This window comes from Oncorhynchus nerka, linkage group LG10, assembly GCF_034236695.1.
Source record: "Oncorhynchus nerka isolate Pitt River linkage group LG10, Oner_Uvic_2.0, whole genome shotgun sequence".
Classification (NCBI taxonomy): Eukaryota; Metazoa; Chordata; class Actinopteri; order Salmoniformes; family Salmonidae; genus Oncorhynchus; species Oncorhynchus nerka.
The window spans coordinates 91,865,333-91,885,661 of NC_088405.1; the positions used below are offsets into that span (position 1 = coordinate 91,865,333).

Here is a 20,329-nt window from a genome sequence, read left to right on the forward strand (position 1 = left end):
AAGATGGTGAGGAAGGCACTTTTAAAGAATAGCCAGGCATCATCTACTGACGGGATGAGGTCAATGTCATTCCAGGATACCCCGGCCAGGTCGATTAGAAAGGCCTCCTCGCAGAAGTGTTTTAGGGAGCGTTTGACAGTGATAAGGGGTGGTCGTTTGGTCGCAGACCCATTACGGATTCAGGCAATGAGGCAGTGATCGCTGAGATCTTGATTGAAAACAGCAGAGGTGTATTTGGAGGGCGAGTTAGTTAGGATGACATCAATGAGGGTGCCCGTGTTTACAGATTTGGAGTTGTACCTGGTTGGTTCATTGATAATTTGTGTGAGATTGAGGGCATCAAGCGTGGATTGTAGGATGGCCGGTTGTGTTAAACATGTCCCAGTTTAGGTGTATTAATTAATACACACTTTTACATGTGTGAAATAGGACAAACATAAGCAGCCACCAAATGATTATTATTGCATTCATCGAAATGTTCGGGTAAAAAAATAGGGAAGCTGGTCATTCCACTGATCTTTGACTTTGTTTATCAGTCAGCTATCCCCTATACCTATAGTATTTGAACTACAGATGGTCACTGTAGAATGTGTTTACCAAGCCTGATTATTTGACCATGCTGGTCATTTATGAACATTTGAACATCTTGGCCATGTTCTGTTATAATCTCCACCCGGCACAGCCAGAAGAGGACTGGCCACCCCTCATAGCCTGGTTCCTCTCAGGTTTCTTTCCTAGGTTTTGGCCTTTCTAGGGAGTTTTTCCTTAGCCACCGTGCTTCTACACCTGCATTGCTTGCTGTTTGGGGTTTTAGGCTGGGTTTCTATACAGCACTTTGTGATATCAGCTGATGTACGAAGGGCTATATAAATACATTTGATTTGTGATATCATACCTAAATGGAGAGATTCGTTTTACCACTGCAGGAAGTGCTTCCCAGGGGGTTTACTGACCGTCAACCGAAATGGCGCCAGTGGTTAAAACCACACAAACTCTCTATTATCATAGCACACAATGTTCCCAGAGTATCTCCAGTGACTGGTAAACATGATCGGAACAGAAAGAGTGTAGGTAAAAACAGTGTTTTGCAAACCCCATATAACTTCATCATCAGTAAAGAAAATAAAACAAGGAATTACAAGAATGAGAACTACCTGTAAATTTGACTGTGAAAAGCTGTGTTTTATTTTTTTTGCCATTTTCATTCTGAAAACATTTCTCAAGTTGATGTTTCATCAAATTGCAGTTTACATCAAACTCTGTCCTTATTCCTCTATTTTTTTCCCGAAACGTTTAATTTCTAGCATCATTGATGGTCCAATCCTCACTCTATCAATCAGTGAAATAGAAGGAAGTACATAATGAATGCTCTTTCACCTTCAGAATTTCTTCTGCATTTTTAAAATATTTTTTTTATAGGTTTATTATTTTTGGTATAACCAAAAATGTTAGATCAAAACATGAGCAGCATGTTGTTTTACACTATAAATACATATTAACATAAATTTGACAGAATACAGAAGCATACAAACAAACTGCCAGTGCACTCTGAACATAAAAAAAGCAAGTACAAATCTGAATAAGTACCGCTTAAGTATTAAATAAATACATTAGTTAAAGGACTGATTGATACAATACACCAATACTACAATAAGAAATTCTGATAAAAACCTCATACAAAGACCTAATGGAACATTTCAGATGGAGAAGGAAAACTCCACACAGCTGAGAGCCCACAATAAATTCCCTATTGTCATACTGTACGTCAGATAGCTTGAGGGATGAGCGGCACGTTGGTAGTGACACCAACTGACAACAATCTAAATTCTCTCCTCGGCCTGTTTTAATTCCTCCGTGTCATGTCAAATGACTTCAGTCAAGTTAGTGTGCCCCAATTAGTTAATGGAGAGTTCTGTTCCAATTGGGAAATGGCCCACGCATATAATCATGGTTTGCTATCCAGACTGTCTTTCAGGAGGTCTGTCAGACCATGCCGGGCTGGTGTCCTACGTGGTAAACATAATCCATCTCCCCCTACATCGCCACAGGTTCCTCTTGGGGATGAACTTCATCTTAAAATGAACTGAGGTAGAATTGTCATCCTCCTAGCTGGAATAGAGCACATGGAGAAACAATAAGCAACCACCTATTTACTTCACTTTATGACAATGCCTCAGACAACAACAAAAAAACAGTACGGGGTCATGAATCATTATGCAATAGAAAGACACTCACTCTGTCACTAAATTCTCAAGGATATGCGACCACCTCAAGCTTGACCTTCTCATTTTCAAGGTTGTATTGACCTTGCTTATGATACCTGATATGACAAAGGAGGAAAACAATATGTGTTATTCATGGACAGGACAGAGGCAAGTTGGTGATCCTGAAACATCTCAAACCTTTCCAAAAGACAGAAAAACAAGCTCGGAGGCACACTGACCTGATGGCCATTAATATGGCGATGACTGTCAGACACAGAAAGGACACAACCACTGCCACCACAGCCAGTGCTATTGTCCTGTTGTAGACTTCTGCTTCCTTTGTGACTGGCAGGGTGAAAAGGTGACATCGCTCACCAGAGTATCCAAGCAAACATCTACAAAGAAATACAGTGACTTGAGTTTGGACACACACACACACACACACACACACACATACATACATACATACATACATACATACATACATACACAATAAGTGTCTAACAAAATACAGATATGGTGCTGAATGAGAGGACGGGGCTCACATGCAGGATGGCTCTCGTAGTTCTCTCAGGTATTGGCAGACCCCATGAATGCAGTAGTCTTTATACTTCCTCAGACAGGGGTTCCTCTTCTTACCCTTTCCTTTTCTCTTGCCCTCCCTTGTCCTGTCTGTGTAAGGAGCCACGGGAGATCTTTCGACTTGGTGGAAAATGCCACTGGAGATGAGAGGAAGATCGGAACAATACATTTATCAACAACAAATAATTGGGATTCAGAGATATAAGATACATTGTATAAATAGGTTCCTTTTTAAACATTCCATATGCAAAACGTGAATCTTTGAAAACATTCTAGACTGGAAGGGCTGATGAATACCTAGAAATAAACTACTGGTAAACTACTGTACCTTTTGGAAAGTCCATTTCATAATCGCCAGACAGATAGTCCTCATCACCATGTTCATAGTAGTATACCTCCTCGTCATATTCTAGCTGGTTGTCTCTTATTTCCTTATCATTGTGGAGGAGACTGACCACAGCTAATTGGACAGGAGACTTATCCCCGTGCCTGTCAATGGTATTGGCAGAGGTACCACTTGATATCCTGAAAGACACTGGAGACACACATAGGAAACTTTATTTACATGAGATTGAATGCAGCCACACAAAGTAGGACAATTCCTCCCGAGCGATAGCAAGAGAGAGAGAGGAAACATGCTCCGACTACAGTTCATTGACACTTTAAAGAGTTTGACATATTAGGCTATACATCTTAAAACATACTATAAATGTTAATATATTGCATATTATATATTCCTAAAGATATAATTATTCTATACATTGTTAGAACGGCTGGGCGAGCCTGTATAATATACCCCTATAAACAAATCGCTGCAACATTGTCACAACATTGTTTTAAGTGCAGACCAAGTCATTGGTCCCGACTCACTCACCTGATCCATAAACGATAAAAAGGGCAAATCTGAGATAAATATTCATCGCTGTTTTTCTTTTGAGTTAGCGAAAATACACTCAGAACGAGGCGTAAATCCTTTTGATATAAATTCCACGGTACGATCTATTCCGAGTTAAACGTGTCCAGTAAGCTAAAGGTGTCGCTGCTTCTCTGCTTGTGACCTCTGTATCCCAGTCTACTGCTTTGGGCGCACAGTTGGAAAAGAACTGTTTCCTACTGGTGCAATTATGTATGTTGCCTCCCAATGATTCATGGCCACACCTTTCAATAGAGGAAGAACCTATACTGTAGTGTGGATTTCATGGCAGATAATATATTGGCTATGCCTAGTATTCAATGAGAGGACATCCTGTCATTATTTTGGACATTCCGTAGCCTCCAGTGTGATGATCAGTCCAGCAGCAAGCCAGGGACGACGGCAGGTTATCCAATTGTACCTGCCTATCCTCTAAAGGAAGCCTTCAGTGTATACCTACCTACCTATTCATGCACGTGCTAGAAAATGTACGTTTTTTAGACTTTCAATTTACAAATCTCAAGCGATCACTATAATTATTTTATTATAAAAACATTTGATTTGTCCGAGAATGTAAGTTGATAGAATATGTCAAATAAATCAAACGGACGGTATTTAGCCTAACGCGCGCATATGGACAGGCACGTTGTCGACCAGTACCGGTGCGCCTAATGTAGGTTAAGGGGCTATTACCAAAGTGTGCGGCGAAGAGGAAAGAGGTATTTTGCAGCGCACAATTGGCCCAGCGTAGTCCGGGGGTGTACATTTGTATATTTTATTTTACCTTTATTTAACCAGGTAGGCAGGTTGAGAACAAGGTCTCTTTTACAATTGCGACCTGGCCCAGATAAAGCAAAGCAGTATGACACATAGAACACATGGGGTAAAACAAACATACAGTCAATAATACAGTACAAAAACAAGGCTATATACAATGTGAGCAAATGAGGTGAAATAAGGGAGGTAAAGGCAATAAAAAGGCCACGGTGGCAAAGTAAATATAGCAATTATGAACACTGGAATTGTAGATTTGCAGTAGGTGAATGTGCAAAGTAGAAATACTGGGGTGTAAGCTGCATAATAAATACAGTAGGGGTTGAGGTCATTCTTAGGTTATGTACAGGTGAAGTAATCTGTGAGCTGCTCTGACAGCTGGTGCTTAAAGCTGGTGAGGGAGATAAGTGTGTCCAGTTTGAGAGATTTTGGCAGTTCGTTCCAGTCATTGGAACTGGAAGGAGAGGCAGGCAAAGGAGGTATTGGTCCTGGGGGTGACCAGTGTAATAGACCTGCTGGAGCATGTGCTGCTATGGTGACCAGCGAGCCGAGATAAGGCCGGGCTTTACGTAGCAGAGTCTTGTAGTTAACCTGTAGCTAGTGGGTTTGGCGACGAGTATGAAGCGAGGGCCAGCCAAGGAGAGCGTACAGGTCGCAGTGGTGGGTAGTATATGGGGCTTTGGTGACAAAACGGATGGCACTGTGATAGACTGCATCCAGTTTGTTGAGTAGTGTTGGAGGCTATTTTGTAAATAAGAATGTGGCCGACTTGCCTAGTTAAGAATGATTATTATTTTAAAACAAAGCACAAGTATTCGCTAAATAGGTCAACAGTGCCACCAAGTGTTAGAATGGGGTAGTAGGAACTAACAGAATGACAATGAGCATTCTTTTTATACCAGGAATAGCCTTTAGGTGTCTGGGAAACAGGCTTGTGGTGAATGCCCCAAAATATATTGCTTTAAAAAGGAATGACGAGAGAAAATATGTTAACAAGTTTATTAACGATGCCCAATAGAATCAAAACCAAGACAGTGAGAGGGGATGAGACAACTATGACATGGTTTAAAACATTTAGCAGTTGAGTCAACCAAAAAGAACATCCTGTTTGTAAAAAAAAGAAAAAAGAAGCTATTTCAACATGCTCTTTAACATTATAAAAATCCCTCCGGCTCAAAGCAAGTTTATAGGAACTATGAAAAAGGATCTGAAAATGTTTCTCGGAGGAGCAGTCATGATTACCATATTTACAAAAGCACACGTTGCTTCACACAGAATCCAGTCATTCAGGCTTTAACTACAGGTATTACTAGGGCGGAACCGAAATCCATCACCCCATGAGGTCTCAGATTCACAATACAAAAACAAAAAAACATAACATACCGACTCCAGGGAGTTAAGTTAAGGTTAAGAAAGGCTTGGATAAAAACATGCCCTCCCCTCATCTTTCATACATTAGAGTTGAGCCACTCCAGTCTGTACAGAATCTTTAACACTCGCAAAAACAAACATGACATACTCTGCCAACAGCGAAGAACCTAGTTTCCCAGCTGCCCCCCCCCCCCCCCAGAATCCCTACATGCCCCATCCCGCTCCCATGCCGCCATTCATGCCCACGGAGCCACGGCTGCTGCCATAGTAACTGCTGCTCATCCCGCTCTGATTACCTAACAGGAAATAGAAATAGCAGCATTATTACCGACGCAGACTTACCTTCTCCAATACAAACTACGCAAAAACATACATAGAAAGTGAATACTCAAGACCTCTCGGGTGGCGCAGTGGTTAAGGTCGCGGTACTGCAGCGCCAGCTGTGCCACCAGAGACTCTGGGTTCGCGCCCAGGCTCGTCGTAACCGGCCGCGAACCGGGAGGTCCGTGGGGCGACGCACAATTGGCCTAGCGTCGTCCGGGTTAGGCCGGTAGGGATATCCTTGTCTCATCGGCGCACCAGCGACTCCTGTGGCGGGCAGTGCGCGCTAACCAAGGTTGCCAGGTGCACTGTGACACATTCCTCCGACACATTGGTGCGGCTGGATGCACGCTGTGTTAAGAAGCAGTGCGGCTTGGTTGGGTTGTGTATCAGAGGACGCATGACTTTCAACCTTCGCGATGAGACAAGATAGTAGCTACTAAACAATTGGACACCACGAAATTGGGGAGAAAAAAAAAGGTAAAATTACATTTAAAAAAGATGGATACTTGGATAAACGTGGATACTCAAGGACGGAAAAATGTCAACAAAATTGGAGACACCATGTTGTTGACATGGTTATTAAAATAGTGTAGACGTGACTGCTAACTAAAACATTTTAGCTGGCTAGCTAATCATTTTAGGGGGCAAACAATTCAGTTATTTACCATTAATTTTTGGGATTGGGGTACCAAAAACACTTGATAGTTGATAATGATATTATTTTACGATATATTGTATTGACAATATTGCAATATTATTTTTGCACTAGTTGGTTGTACCTGCACCAACTCTCCAGTATTTTTGCGCTAGTTGGCTGTACCTGCACCAACTCTCCAGTATTTTTGCACTAGTTGGCTGTACCGGCACCAACTCTCCAGTATTTTTGCACTAGTTGGCTGTACCTGCACCAACTCTCCAGTATTTTTGCACTAGTTGGCTGTACCTGCACCAACTCTCCAGTATTTTTGCGCTAGTTGGCTGTACCTGCACCAACTCTCCAGTATTTTTGCACTAGTTGGCTGTACCTGCACCAACTCTCCAGTATTTTTGCACTAGTTGGCTGTACCTGCACCAACTCTCCAGTATTTTTGCACTAGTTGGCTGTACCTGCACCAACTCTCCAGTATTTTTGCACTAGTTGGCTGTACCTGCACCAACTCTCCAGTATTTTTCCTTCTGTAGCTTGTTCTCCATCTTTTTAAATCGGGAGCCAATATGTTTTCAGAACTTTTTATTACCATGACTGATCAAAACTATCATGGCTTCTTTCTCATCCCTCTGCAGCAGACATATGACGAGCAATAAAATCACCGTATGGAATCACAATACATATAGAATCATGAGAATCTCAATGATTATCTTATCGTGAGGTCCGTTGGCAATTCCAAACCCTGGTTAAATTTGCCACAACAAATCTCCTTGCTAGTAAACGGGATGCTGTCACCACAATGGCAATGTGTCTCCAGCAATGTTAACTTTGACATCTCCACTTTCCAAGCATATATGACCTCATGTAATATTTTGGTTAGTGATGCAAATCGTGAACTATATAGGGCCATGTAAACGAAATGTAGAGGTTAGGAATTTTTCTTATCTGACATGGTAAGTAAAAATACATTTAAGAAAGAAACTGGCTTAATGTTAGTAACAACTCTCCTGTGACAGGCAGCAGAGAGCTGACACTTACTGTAATCATTGTACCCCCCCATGCCGGACTGGCTGCTGTAACCACCTGTATAACCAGTACTCATCTGTTGGCTTCCTCCATAGGAAGATTGGTTGGCTGTGGAAAATAGAACTCTGTCAAATAAAATACCGTACAACAATATGGTGCATGTCACAATTAAAGCCAAAATGATTCTGCACACAGAACTACACCTGTTGGCCCAGAATATACTTTTATGCCTTCATCTACTTCCCATAAAAACTCACCCATAGCCCCCATCATCTGTCCACCATAGCCACCATTGCTGCCCCCTGCTGTCGAGTTGAGGAACAACTCAACATAACGGTGCTCTGAGGAAGAGAGGGCAGTGTGAAACAAGGCAAACATCCTGATTGGATAAAAGAAAAAGGTTTAGGATGCAACTACCCAGACAGGAACAGTGATGATGACCCACACACAGCACATTCAATTACTGCAGACTCACGCATGTTGGCTTTATCCTTCGACATGGCAGCCACAGCATCCTCATGTGTCGCAAACTCCACGTCAGCCTCTCCAGTCACCCTCCCGTCTGGCCCGACCTCGATGTGCACACGCACTGGGTTCAGCGGAGAGAAAAACTACACAGGGGGGCAACAATTAGCATTACAAGTCAGTGACTTGAGTGTGTATATTACGTAACTAGTTCTGGTACTCACACTGTAGATGTCAGTCTCTGTAGCCCGGTAAGGAAGACCCCTCATGTGCACGCAGTGTCCGGTCGTACTCTGAAAACTTGAACTACTGTCACTATAACGATCTGAACCTATAGACGTGCACAGAGTTAGAAAGCTTATGATTAGTCCCACCCACGAATACAGTAGAAATATACAGAACTCCTGCATTCTAACATCAAAAAAACATGTTACGTTTTCCCATGTTGCTGTGTCCCATCATCATTTCCAAAGACAGAGCAGAAACATGAAGAGAGAGGAAAAAGTAGAAGAGGGATGGCAGGGAACTGAACTATAATCTCACCAGCCTCACCTCCACCGTAGCCCCCACGACGCATCCTGTCGAAAGAGCCTCCTCGGCTCATGCCGTTGTAGCCACGGCCGCCTCCACCACCGGGCCGGTCGTAGGGGCCTGGTCTCTGCATGCCGCCCATGGTTTTGCGTGGGGGCTCGTAGTTCGTCCGCACCTCTGCATTGCTGCTCTTGAATATCTCAATATACCTAAAAAGGCACACAGACGAGCATTAGGCCAAGGTGCTAGTACCAAATAGTTTAACGACTATTGAAGAGAATACTGTACACGAGCAAAACAAAAATCAGCACTAAGGACATAGGACTGTAGCATTTGCATCCTGTTACTCACATCCATGCATGTCAATCATAATATCTATAAGAGAAGTAATGTCTCAAATTAGTTGTGGCCTTCACTGACTGAACATTGAGGTTTCTCTTGTTAGGGTTAGTGACATACAGCCACTGAATGCTACAGATATTTTCCTGTTGCTGTTTTCATAAACTATCACTGGGAAATCCAGAAAAATTACCTTTTCTTATGGTTACTCAAAAGAACCATAGAGAAGCACACTGTCAGTGTTGCCATTATGCAATTAATAAATAAATGCCATTATTGAGCCCAGAAAATCAAAGCTTTCCTTGTGACTGCAGAATCCATGGCCCAAGGAAGACTGGGTCTCAGTTACATCTGTGTGCCATGAGGGCCTGTGGATTAGTGCAGAGTGAAAACTGGTACCATCTTGGGCAAAAACACCATGGTGTCAAGGTGCCATTTTTAGAGAACGCATTTAAATTAAATTCTAAATTAACTAGATTTGTGGGGGGGGCGGGTAGATGAAAAGCATTTGATTTGTTTCTGGCCCAGTTTAGTGATATATATTCTGAATTCTCCATCTACAGTACAAAAGGTGTTTCCTGACACTTTTGAGTGGAAGTCAATCAAAAACCCAAGCCCAGGACAATCACTCCGCACTAAAGTGTGTTTTGGCCCAAAAATACGAGGTGCGTCTCTGAATTCGAAGAGACTATGGGGGGGGGCGATGATCTGAAATGGATACATGTATGAATGGTCCTTGTAGCATGTGCAGGTTCTTGGCATGTGTCATTACCACAGAAGACGATTGTGGTAACAGGTGAATACCATAAGAAAAGCAGCTTAGCCAGCCAACCATCCATCCCCACCTGTGCCCTATTCTTTCCTTGTGTTTCTTTAGAGCCTTTTCAGCTATATCCTGTGAAGCAAACTGCACGAAGGCCTCCCCCGTACTCCTCCCCTGGAAGTCCATCGGCAATGTTATCCCATTTGGCACGATTTCCAACCCTTCAACCCAAGGACAGATAACCCCAGCAGGGGGGGGGACATATTAAATCACATGCCCATTCACAGAGTTGTTGCTCTTTTTCTTCAAAAATAACAAAATGAAAAGAAAAGAAACGGGGAAAAAACACATCAGACATGAGAACCCTATGAAAAAGAAGAACCGTATGAACAGCGTGCCAGATGACTGTCAGCATTTGGATAATTTATTTACTTACTGTATTTTGTACTTCGTTTTGGGAACATAAAACAAAATAAAAAGGGAGCCATAGAATAGCAGGGAGAAATGAAGTTAGTGCTTGTTTGCACCAATTAATAGGAGTGGTGCTATTGTTGAGTGGACGACTAATGTAAGATTCATCCAAAACAGAAGTATCCATCTAGGCTCGACTTAAGTATCAGGTCTGATGGGACTATCATAGTGACGTCATATCAGAGATCAGATCCCAATTAAATGTCAAGAGGCCATTAAGATAAGAATTTTCCTTCAGCCAAGTCTAGAACTACAGGCAGTGTATTTTCAAAGCTATGTTGATATCAACTGAGGGTAATAATCTTAATTGGACTGGAGGACAAAGGGCAACAAACACACCTAAGAAGAACTGGACGATCTCCTCCTTGCTACAGCCGAAGGGAAGGCCACGCAGCCTCACAAGCCCGTCCCCCTCAGTCTCTGGGCTGTTTGGACCGGTGTGCTTCATGACCCAGTCCATCTCCACGTTGTTCGACTTGAATACTGAGACAGAAAACAGAACACGGGGATTCTTTAGCATCTAATCTCATATCAGAACCTGTTGGCACAATCACCTTGAAGATAATCATAATTCAAGATACTATCGGAATCAGAAGACAAACCAAATTAATGAATACCTTCCACATATCGGTGACCCAGGGTCTCTCGGTCTTTCTTGACAGCAATCTTGAGGTCGTCCTCTGACTCCAGCTCTACGAAGGCCTCGCCGCTAGGCCTACCCTCACGAGTGTAGGTGAAATGGATGCTTGTCCCATTGTTTGCAACTTTACAATCTGGAATATTATTGCACTAATTTAGTCACCTGAAAAACGTACGATATACTTACAGTCTTTGTTTTTATTAGGGGGAGAAAAAATAAGGAGCACTGTTTTTTTTTTACCAGAGAAAAATCTTGCCACTTCATCCACAGCGCAAGACCAGGGAAGGCCACGAATACGCACCACAAATCCCTCTCCATCTGCCATGGTTATTTTATGATCCGTCAGCCCTGGCTTGAGAGAGACAGTCAAAGTAAGCTACTATACATCAGGGATCAGGCAACAAGCTGCCCTCGGGCCAAAACATACCAGCAAGGGATTTTTTATGCCCCTCTGGCAGTTGTTTGTTTTGGGTATAAAAAAAACATATATTGCCAAATCTGTTCCCAGGTATTCCCACAAATAAAAATAAAAGACATGTGATCTTGTGGCTGCTTTGTTGTCTCTACCTTCTTGCCCTTTGTGCTGTTGTCTGTGCCCAATAAAGTTTGTACCATGTTTTGTGTTGCTACCATGCTGTGTTGCTACCATGCTGTGTTGTTGCTACCATGCTGTGTTGTTGCTACCATGCTGTGTTGCTACCATGCTGTGTTGTTGCTACCATGCTGTGTTGCTGCCACCATGCTGTGTTGTTGCTACCATGCTGTCTTGTTGCTACCATGCTGTCTTGTTGCTACCATGCTGTCTTGTTGCTACCATGCTGTCTTGTTGCTACCATGCTGTCTTGTTGCTACCATGCTGTCTTGTTGCTACCATGCTGTGCTGCTACCATGCTGTCTTGCTACCATGCTGTCTTGTTGCTACCATGCTGTCTTGTTGCTACCATGCTGTGTTGCTACCATGCTGTCTTGTTGCTACCATGCTGTCTTGTTGCTACCATGCTGTCTTGTTGCTACCATGCTGTGCTGCTACCATGCTGTGCTGCTACCATGCTGTGTTGCTACCATGCTGTCTTGTTGCTACCATGCTGTCTTGTTGCTACCATGCTGTGCTGCTACCATGCTGTCTTGTTGCTACCATGCTGTCTTGTTGCTACCATGCTGTCTTGTTGCTACCATGCTGTCTTGTTGCTACCATGCTGTCTTGTTGCTACCATGCTGTGTTGCTACCATGCTGTGTTGCTACCATGCTGTCTTGTTGCTACCATGCTGTGTTGCTACCATGCTGTGTTGCTACCATGCTGTCTTGTTGCTACCATGCTGTGTTGCTGTCTTAGGTCTCTCTTTATGTTGTGATGTGTGTTTTGTCCTATATTTATATTGTATTTATTTTAAATCCCAGGCCCTGTCCCTGCAGGAGGCCGTCATTGTAAATAATAATTTGTTCTTAACTGACTTGCCTAGTTAAATAAAACGTTTTTTTTAAATGGTGTTGCAGTGTAATTAATGTATGCAATTGTTATTTACAAATAAAATGTGTTTTTGTGCTAAATTGTGGACAATTTGCAGTGTACAAATAATATCAGTATTAGTTCTGGCCCACAACCATCGATCAGAAATAAATGACCCGCAACTTAATCTAGCATGCCAGTGCAATACAGTCAGTGCATCTAGATGGGTAACTAGCATTTATTAAAGATGCACTATGGAGAAATCACCCCGCCATTTCCTGGTTGCTAAAATTATAATAGTAAGCTTAATTTCAGTTTATGGTGACAAAACAAGTATACTGTAGAGAATCATTGTTCCATCTAAACCGCTGTTTTAATCTCTTTTCCATAACCAAACATATTGTATTTTCAGTCGGTGTACAAAAACGAAAGTAAAACATGCGCAAATTAAATTTAAAGGGAAGCATAGAAATAATGCAAATAGAACACATCTACCGCTTCTTACGCTTGTTTAATGAGAATGACAAAACACACTTCTATGTGAATTTGGTCCATTCGCCCAAAAGTATCCTATTGCAGATTTAACGATAACTGGCCATATTAAAAAGGAACATGATATAGCGTTCTCGAAAGTATAAAATGTTTGTCCATCTCGCAAGAGTGTGGGACTTTGCTGAAACCACAGCTGACTATCAAGGAGAATAAACGGGTCAGGCGGGAGCCATTTTGGGAGGTAAAGCCAGAGCTCACCACATCTTCTTCAAATCAGACCCCGGGAAATCACTAGCAAAGCTAACGTTACTAGATAGGCTTACTGTAATACATCATATTTTACACCAGAGTCTATTAAACTCCTGTACCAATGGCATGGCTATTTGAGTTGCTAGCTAAACAGTCATATTTTATTTGGATGGGCTGCTCTTATATCAATCTCTGGCTGGCCTAAAAAAAAAAGAGCCAATGTGAGGTTGTATTTAGCTGACGTTAGCTAGCTAGTTAACATTTTAATTAATAAGTAGGTAACCTTAGATAGCTAGTTAGATTATGAATTTAGACTTATCATTATCTTGCACGTATGTTATTAGTTAGCGAGTAAATGCCTGAATCATACATTTACAAAACCAGCAACAATGTTGGTGGTTTTCTAGCTAGCTACACAAAGCATGCTATCCGCACGCAGACAAAGACGTCGCAGGCCTCAAGACTCCCATGGCTTAGCAAGCGACCCGTTCATTAATCGAGATCAGTCTGCAATTATAAATTATAAATGATTATACTTGAAACCTGAGTTAACTAACATTTCGGCTTTAATAGAATGCGACCACCAAAATGAAAATACCTTGCTGTCTTTTGTAGTCGTGTGTACGGCGTGGCTCCTGTCTGGGCTAGAGATCCTACAAAGCCGGAACCGCAAAACAAAGATTGCGAAGTTCTTCTTCTTTGAATTTGTATTGGCTGATCGCAACCAACTGAAAGGTGCGTACACCGCCACCTACTGTAATGGAGTGTGAGGACTCCCTATTAATCTATTTATCTTATCTAGCCCTGTGCTTCCGCCTACTGTTCTGGTGTATGAATTAATTACACTATGTGACACAAAAGGGAAGGGAAATAGGACGGGGAAATGGAAAGAAAAATTGCCCTACCAAATAACCAACCCTACCTCACCACTATCCCACTTCTTGGCCCTATCTGATCCTACAGCAGGCCGGCTGCCTGGGAGGACGGGACAATATTGTTCAACACACATTGAAACTCATCTGCAGTGAAATCTCGTACACCCAAGTAGTTCTCTGCAGTTGCTACCACAACTATTTATCTATGATCTGTGATTTATGTTTAGTTTCTGCTGTGCAGTTGATAACCATGGTTATGAACATATTGTGAAATTAGACATTCACGTTAAAAGTTTTTTTTTTTAAATCAATGAAATAGTAACACCAGTCTTATATTTAAAACATAACTTTTAACTACAAATATAATGATTTCTCTATGACAAGGCCCCACTATGTCTGATTTCTCTGGAGATTCCTTCTTTCCCTAGAAAGCGTTTCCTTGCCTCCGATGCCATTTGCTTTCTTTGGGTTTTTAGGTCTTTGGCAAATGGCTTCATAAGATTGTATAATTTGTTTGAATATGCACAAATACAATTTATTAATTTACACTGAGTATACAAATCATTAAGAACACATGCTCTGATTCAGAGGGGTTGGGTTAAATGCAGATCATTAAGAACACATGCTCTGATTCAGAGGGGTTGGGTTAAATGCAGATCATTAAGAACACATGCTCTGATTCAGAGTTAAATGCAGATTAAGAACACATGCTCTGATTCAGAGGGGTTGGGTTAAATGCAAATCATTAAGAACACATGCTCTGATTCAGAGGGGGTTAAATGCAGATCATTAAGAACACATGCTCTGATTCAATGCAAATCATTAAGAACACATGCTCTGATTCAGAGGGGTTGGGTTAAATGCAGATCATTAAGAACACATGCTCTGATTCAGAGGGGTTGGGTTAAATGCAGATCATTAAGAACACATGCTCTGATTCAGAGGGGTTTTGTTAAATGCAGATCATTAAGAACACATGCTCTGATTCAGAGGGGTTGGGTTAAATGCAAATCATTAAGAACACATGCTCTGATTCAGAGGGGTTGGGTTAAATGCAGATCATTAAGAACACATGCTCTGATTCAGAGGGGTTGGGTTAAATGCAGATCATTAAGAACACATGCTCTGATTCAGAGGGGTTGGGTTAAATGCAGATCATTAAGAACACATGCTCTGATTCAGAGGGGTTGGGTTAAATGCAAATCATTAAGAACACATGCTCTGATTCAGAGGGGGGGTTGCAGATCATTAAGAACACATGCTCTGTTAAATGCAAATCATTAAGAACACATGCTGATTCAGAGGGGTTGGGTTAAATTCATTAAGAACACATGCTCTGATTCAGGGTTGGGTTAAATGCAAATCATTAAGAACACATGCTCTGATTCAGAGGGGTTGGGGGTTGGGTTAAATGCAAATCATTAAGAACACATGCTCTGATTCAGAGGGGTTGGGTTAAATGCAGATCATTAAGAACACATGCTCTGATTCAGAGGGGTTGGGTTAAATGCAGATCATTAAGAACACATGCTCTGATTCAGAGGGGTTGGGTTAAATGCAGATCATTAAGAACACATGCTCTGATTCAGAGGGGTTGGGTTAAATGCAAATCATTAAGAACACATGCTCTGATTCAGAGGGGTTGGGTTAAATGCAGAAGACACATTTCAGATGAATGCATTCAGTAGTACAACTGACTAGATATCCCCTTTCCTTTCCCTTTCTTTCCATGACACAGACTGACCAGGTGAATACAGGTGAAAGCTACGCTCCCTTATTGATGTCACCTGTTAAATCCACTTTACATTATATCCACTCAACTGACTAGATATCCCCTCTCCCTTCCCTTTCTTTCCATGACACAGACTGACCAGGTGAATACAGGTGAAAGCTACGCTCCCTTACTGATGTCACCTGTTAAATCCACATTACATTATATCCACTCAACTGACTAGATATCCCCTCTCCCTTCCCTTTCTTTCCATGACACAGACTGACCAGGTGAATACAGGTGAAAGCTACGCTCCCTTACTGATGTCACCTGTTAAATCCACATTACATTATATCCACTCAATAATAGGATGGTTTTCCATATATACAGTGGGGAGAACAAGTATTTGATACACTGCCGATTTTGCAAGTTTTCCTACTTACAAAGCATGTAGAGGTCTGTAATTTTTATCACATTGTATGATTTTAAGTAATTCATTTGCATTTTATTGCATGACATAAGTACTTGATCACCCCTACAACCAGTAAGAATTCCGGCTCTCACAGACCTGTTAGTTTTTCTTTAAGAAGCCCTCCTGGTCTCCACTCATTAACTGTATTAACTGCACCTGTTTCGGCAGTGTATCAAATACTTGTTCTCCCCACTGTACATGTATATATATATATATAGTGGTCAGACTGATAGGCAGTGGGGACCAGCAGGAGTTGGGCTTGAACAGGGGGACTGCTTTTGCCCAAACTTTAGACTTCTAATTCATTACATCATGAATTACTGGGCAAGTTAATTTTGCATCTTCCAGTACTCCGGGTGGGTAGGAATTTCACTTTTGGATCAATGGGCACTGGGCAATGCAAAACTAATTCGCCCAATGAAACGAGGTCTAATCGCTTTCCACGTAGGAAATTCATGTGAGATAAATCTGAGAAATGACTGAGAAATTATCTGCTTAGGCAGATGGATACAGACATCCTGGTCACATGGCTCGTCCATCTGAGCTGTGCTTTCATAAGCAGTGTGGGACTGCTCATCATGTCGGCACCGTTGAGGACTACAGTGTCTGAGATTCTGTCCTGCCACTTGATCCTCGGGAGCTTCCTCAAACAGTTCAGGTGAAAGTGACTTAGTTTTTCTGGCATAGCGTTCGTAGACTGGTAGACAGGATTTTCAGCCATAAGAAAGGGTCGGTAATGTGACTGCCTGGTAAACCGTTTTGTTTCCAGTTTGATGCCTGTCCTTTCCCACACCAAATCTCACAGACGGCCAAAGGCTGCACTAGCCTTGGCGATCCTGATGTTTGTTTCATTGTCTGTGTGAACACCGCAATAAATTCCGCTACCAAGGTAGGTGAATTTGACCACAGCTGACAGTTTCTGACCTTTCAAATCAAATCACATCAAATGTTATTCGTCACATGCGCCAAATACAACAGTGAAACAATACTTACAGTGAAATGCTTACTTACGAGCCCCTAACCAACAATGCAGTTTAAAAAAATACGGATAAGAATAAGAGATAAAAGTAACAAGTAACTAAAGAGCAACAGTAAAATAACAATAGCGAGACTATATACAGGGGGTACCGGTACAGAGTCCATGTGCAGGTGCACCGGTTAGTTGAGGTAGTATGTTCACGTAGGTGGAGTTATTAAAGTGACTATACATAGATGACAACACAGAGTAGCAGTAATGTAAAGAGGGGGGGCACTGCAAATAGTCTGGGTAGCCATTTGACTAGATGTTCAGGAGTCTTATGGCTTGGGGGTAGAAGCTGTTTAGAATAGGTTTTGTTGTGCCCTCTTCATGGCTGTCTTAGTGTGCTTGGACCATTTTAGTTTGTTGGTGATGTGGATGTAATGGATGTGAAATGGCTAGCTTAGTTAGCGGTGTTCACGCTAAATAGCGTTTCAATCGGTGACGTCACTTGCTCTGAGACCTTGAAGTAGTAGTTCCCCTTGCACTGCAAGGGCCGCGGCTTTTGTGGAGCGATGGGTAACAATGCTTCGTGGGTGACTGTTGTTGATGTGTGCAGAGGGTCCCTGGTTCGCGCCCGGGTATGGGCGAGGGGACGGTCTAAAGTTATACTGTTACATGGACATCAAGGAACTTGAAGCTCTCAACCAGCTCTATTGCAGCCCCGTCAATGAGAATGGGGGCGTGCTCAGTCCTCTTTTTCCTGTAGTCCACAATCATCTCCTTTGTCTTGATAACATTGATAGAGAGGTTGTTGTCCTGTCACCACACGGCCAGGTCTCTGATCTCCTTCCTATAGGCTGTCTCGTCGTTGTCGGTGATCAGGCCTACCACTGTTGTGTCATCGGCAAATTTAATGATGGTGTTGGAGTTGTGCCTGGCCGTGCAGCCATGAGTGAACAGGGAATACAGGAGGGGTCCCTGTGTTGAGGATCAGCGTGGCGGATGTGTTGTTATCTACCCTCACCACCTGGGGGCGGCCCGTCAGGAAGTCCAGGATCCAGTTGCAGAGGGAGGTGTTTAGTCCCAGGGTCCTTAGCTTATCGATGAGCTTTGAGGGCACTATGGTGTTGAACGCTGAGCTGTAGTCAATGAATAGCATTCTCACATAGGTGTTCCTTTTGTCCAGGTGGGAAAGGGTGGTGTGGAGTGCAACAGATATTGCAACATCTGTGGATCTTTTGGGGCAGTATGCAAATTGGAGTGGGTCTAGGGTTTCTGGGATGATGGTGTTAATGTGAGCCATCACCAGCCTTTCAAAGCACTTCATGGCTACAGACGTGAGTGCTACGTGTTGGTAGTCATTTAGGCAGGTTACCTTAGTGTTCTTGGGCACAGGGACTATGGTGGTCTTACAGACTCGGACAGGGAGAGGTTGAAAATGTCAGTGAAGACACTTGCTAGTTGGTCAGCGCATGCTCGCAGTACACCTCCTGGTAATCCGTCTGGCCTTGCGGCCTTGTGAATGTTGACCTGTTTAAAGGTTATACTCACATCGGCTGCGGAGAGCGTGATCACACAGTCTTCCGGAACAGCTGGTGCTTTCATGCATGTTTCAGTGATATTTCCCTCAAATCGAGCATAGAAGTAGTTTAGCTCGTCTGGTAGGCTCGTGTCACTGGGCAGCACTCGGCTGTGCTTCCCTTTATAGTGTTTAATGGTTTGCAAGCCCTGCCACATCCGACGAGCGTCAGAGCCGGTGTGGTACGACTCGATCTTAGTCCTGTATTGACGGTTTGTCGGAGGGCATAGCGAGATTTCTTATAAGCTTCCGGTTAGATTCCCGCTCCTTGAAAGCGGTAGCTCTAGCCTTTAGCTCAGTGCGGATGTTGCCTGTAATCCATGGCTTCTGATTGGGGTATGTACGTACGGTCACTGTGGGGACGACGTCTTCGATGCACTTATTGATGAAGCCAATGACTGATGTGGTGTACTCCTCAATGCCATCGGAGGAATCCCGGAACATGTTCCAGACTGGGCTAGCAAAACAGTCCTGTAGCTTAGCATCTGCTTCCTCTGACCTTTTTAAAAAAAAATCTAGCCACGGGTGATACCTGCTTCAATTTTTTTGCTTGTAAGCAGGAATCAGGAGGATAGAATTATGGTCAGATTTGCCAAATGGAGGGCGAGGGAGAGCTTTTTATACGTCTCTGTGTGTGGAGTAAAAGTGGTCCAGAGTTTTCCCCCCCTCTGGTTGCACATTTAACATGCTGATAGAAATGAGGTAAAACGGATTTAAGTGTCCCTGTATTATTATTAGTCCCCAGCTACTAGGAGCTGGGTGAGCGTTTTCCTGTTAGCTTATGGCGGTATGCAGCTCATTGAGTGCGGTTTTAGATGCCAGCATCGGTGTGTGGTGGTATGTAGACAGCTACGAAAAATACAGATGAAAACTCTCTAGGTAGGAAGTGTGGTCTACAGCTTATCATGACATGCACCAGCTGTTATTTACTTATATGAATAGGCTCCCGCCTCGTGTCTTTACCAGAGGCTGCTGTTCTATCCTGCCGATAGAGTGTTTAACCTGCCAGCTGTATGTTCTTAATGTCGTCGTTCAGTCACAACTCGGTGAAACGTAAGATATTACAGTTTTTAAAGTCCTGTTGGTAGGATATACGTGCTTTCAGTTCATCCCATTTATTTTCCAGCGATTGAACATTAGCTAACAGGACAGAAGGCAAAGGCAGACTAGCCACTCGTCGCCTGATCCTCACAAGGCACCCTGAACTTTTTCCGCAAAATCTCAGTTTCCTTCTCCAGCGAATGACTGGGATCTGGGCCTGGTCGGGTGTCTGTAGTATCTCCTTCCCATCCGACTCATTGAAGAAAAACTCTTTGTCTTATCTGAGGTGAGTAATTGCAGTTCTGATGTCCAGAAGCTCTTTTCGGCCATAAGCGACGGTAGCAGCAACATTATGTACAAAACAAATTACGAACAGCGCGAAAAAACAAACAAAAAAGCATGGTCGGTTAAGAGCTGATAAGACGGCAGCCTTTTAACTTTATTTGCAA

General features: G+C 42.8%; 1 protein-coding gene and 1 pseudogene across 4 annotated transcripts; both read right to left on the reverse strand.

Annotated features, from left to right (window-relative positions):
* Window positions 1-1,157: 1,157 nt before the first annotated feature.
* LOC115136169 (proheparin-binding EGF-like growth factor) lies at window positions 1,158-5,375 on the reverse strand (annotated as a pseudogene).
* An 82-nt stretch (window positions 5,376-5,457) lies between these two features.
* Window positions 5,458-13,947, reverse strand: LOC115136154 (heterogeneous nuclear ribonucleoprotein H-like). Of its 4 annotated transcripts, none has more exons than XM_029671662.2 (11): window positions 13,840-13,947; window positions 11,293-11,404; window positions 11,030-11,185; window positions 10,752-10,895; window positions 10,024-10,162; window positions 8,861-9,048; window positions 8,533-8,639; window positions 8,319-8,454; window positions 8,101-8,184; window positions 7,856-7,951; window positions 5,458-6,140 (listed from the first exon to the last, which is right to left on the reverse strand). In XM_029671662.2, the coding sequence occupies exons 2-11, from the start codon at window positions 11,375-11,377 to the stop codon at window positions 6,049-6,051; spliced, it is 1,227 nt and encodes a 408-aa protein (XP_029527522.1). In that variant the 5' UTR covers window positions 11,378-11,404; window positions 13,840-13,947; the 3' UTR covers window positions 5,458-6,048. The 4 variants fall into 4 exon arrangements, with proteins under 4 accessions (XP_029527522.1, XP_029527520.1, XP_029527521.1 ...); XM_029671660.2 differs by having other exon boundaries at window positions 8,852-9,048; XM_029671661.2 differs by having other exon boundaries at window positions 8,852-9,048; window positions 11,293-11,400; window positions 13,840-13,932.
* Window positions 13,948-20,329: the final 6,382 nt, after the last annotated feature.